Raw genomic sequence first — 2,206 nt, forward strand, 5'->3', positions numbered from 1 at the left:
GGAAGCCCTGTTTGTATCCAGGAGTCGTCCTTAGGTTGGATGTCCTAAACTCGGGGACTACCTGTACCTCTCTTTAGTCTAGCCCCAAACTACTCTACAAAACTCTAACACTACACATATGGACCTGTACGTTTGGATATATCTAATTCTTCTCTGCAACTGCGCCTAATGAATGTCCGCTATCTGCTAATGAATTGGGCAGCTGTATGAAATTTATATGTACAATCTATTAATAAGGATATAATGAACAATCTATTGATAACAATAAAAAAAAAAAGGGGATGAGATTCTCAGATTTGCAATTTGTAGGAAATATTTTTGTAATTTAGGACAGGGTTATAGTTTCAACTACACTGACATCACACTGACATTAACCTGACAATTTGTTTCTTTTCTGGTAGGTTTGGGAAGCTGCTTCTATTGTCCCCATCTCTTCGTTTTATATCCTCTGAGCGCATAGAGCTTCTGTTTTTCCATCGCACTATTGGCAATACTCCCATGGAGAAACTCCTTTGTGACATGTTTAAGAACTGAACATGTCACTGAGCCAGCATGGCAGTAGCTCAAAATAACCAGCTGCTAACATAGTAGTGAATTGCAAGGTCCTTGTATAGGGATCAGTTCATGAAAAGAAGAATAAACTAAGAATATCACTGGATGTGGAGCACAGCAATGCAATTACAAGCCAAGGCTTTCTGTCCTACATAATGCAGTATTATATGTCTATACTCACGCAGAGGATGTCATCGCTCCTGTGAAACCTTTACAATGACTTTTGTGACAATCCCTGCTGGGAACACGCATGGTACGATTTTAGAATGGATTCTATAAAACTGGAAGAAAGAATAAATGGGGTTGTTGTCCAAAGCAACCTCATTCTAACTTACAAAAGCAAATTAACCTGAACAATGTCATGGTCAGTGTGCAATGGGCAGCTGTTTTTTCTTCATAAAGTATTTTTTTTTTTGTTTCTAGACCTTTGGTTACCAATCTATGACAAATGTGCTGTCAGCTATAAAAGGTTTATTATGGGTTAAAATGTTTTTCTTGTGTTGTGTTTTGCACCCTCCTGTGATGTTAGGTCACGTCTTTGTGTTTTAAATGTTTTACAGCTTATATTAAATAAAGATGCATTTTACAATTCAGCCCTGCTAAACTCTGATAACTACATATCATACACAATTGACAGGCTGGACATGGCTGTTGGTCAACTGCACCAATCAAGATTGTTGTGTGTAGGCAAAAAGAGACAGGATAAAATAAAAACAAAAAAGCTGAAACTAGTCCAAGGAAAATGTTTTCTTCATTGAAATCTTTTTCTAAATGGATGGCTAAAGTCAGCAAAGCTTTGCCTCTTTACAAAGCTAGATTAGTTATCACTTTGCATAAACTTACTTTATAAAGTGAACGGCCTAAAGTCAATGTGAGTTAAAATCGGCTTTTTACTTTTTCTTTGTGAAGAATAACATTTACTATTGCAGCCATTTTCATCATATCTTCCCTCTTTATATATTATATTCTTGAAATATTAAGGCTATAAAAGCTGCAATATGACTCAGTTGTTTGCTCAGTTAAAACACACGAAACAAGTTAGAATACAGCACAAGAGCTCAAAGGTTCATAATTACTGTATACAGTAAGCCAAGTCAGAACACTTCATTTATATAACTATTCCAGGTCAGTGACTCAAAGTATTAAAGCCTAATATCAAAGTTCCTGCTTCCCACTCAACCTTTTATAAAAAAAAAAACAAAAAGAAAAAACTTTTTTAGCAGTCAGTTAAGCCGCACAACATCACAGATCCTTCTCTGAAAATGGTCCATTGATTGGCAGGGACATTTTCCTGTTTTCCAGGACAGTCTGATGACCAGGTCCCGGGGCAAATCCTTCTTATCATGGGTCCATAGGTAATGTATCGAATGACAAAGGATGCCATTACGCTTGGAAAGGAACCAGTAATGATCCTCAAAATGGCATTTTAGATCATCTCCTTCCTCCCCCCTTCTTTTCCCGTACCTGATCTTATGTATATGTATTTATAGTTTATGAATTAACGTGATAAAGGTCAGTCACCCTATTCGTGTGCTTTCCTTAGATCTTCACACAACAAAATGAAAACTAGGATCTCCTTTTGAGTCCACAAATCAATATTTTCCAAGGTTCCATAAAAGCTTCTGTCAATTGTCTCATAAGAACACGTCAAATC

The 2,206-nt window shown here is 36.7% G+C and overlaps 1 protein-coding gene across 1 annotated transcript in view; it reads left to right on the forward strand.

The window, feature by feature from the left end:
* The window catches only part of NR2E3 (nuclear receptor subfamily 2 group E member 3), a 10,532-nt gene extending 9,389 nt beyond the window's left edge, over positions 1 to 1,143 (forward strand). Inside the window, exon 8 of the mRNA XM_072402102.1 lies at positions 402 to 1,143. Coding sequence (XP_072258203.1) covers positions 402 to 534 — 133 coding nt within the window. The 3' untranslated portion in view covers positions 535 to 1,143. The remainder of the gene's footprint in view (positions 1 to 401) is intronic.
* The last annotated feature ends 1,063 nt before the right edge of the window (positions 1,144 to 2,206 follow it).

This window comes from Pyxicephalus adspersus, chromosome 2 (assembly GCF_032062135.1).
Source record: "Pyxicephalus adspersus chromosome 2, UCB_Pads_2.0, whole genome shotgun sequence".
NCBI classification, from domain to species: Eukaryota; Metazoa; Chordata; class Amphibia; order Anura; family Pyxicephalidae; genus Pyxicephalus; species Pyxicephalus adspersus.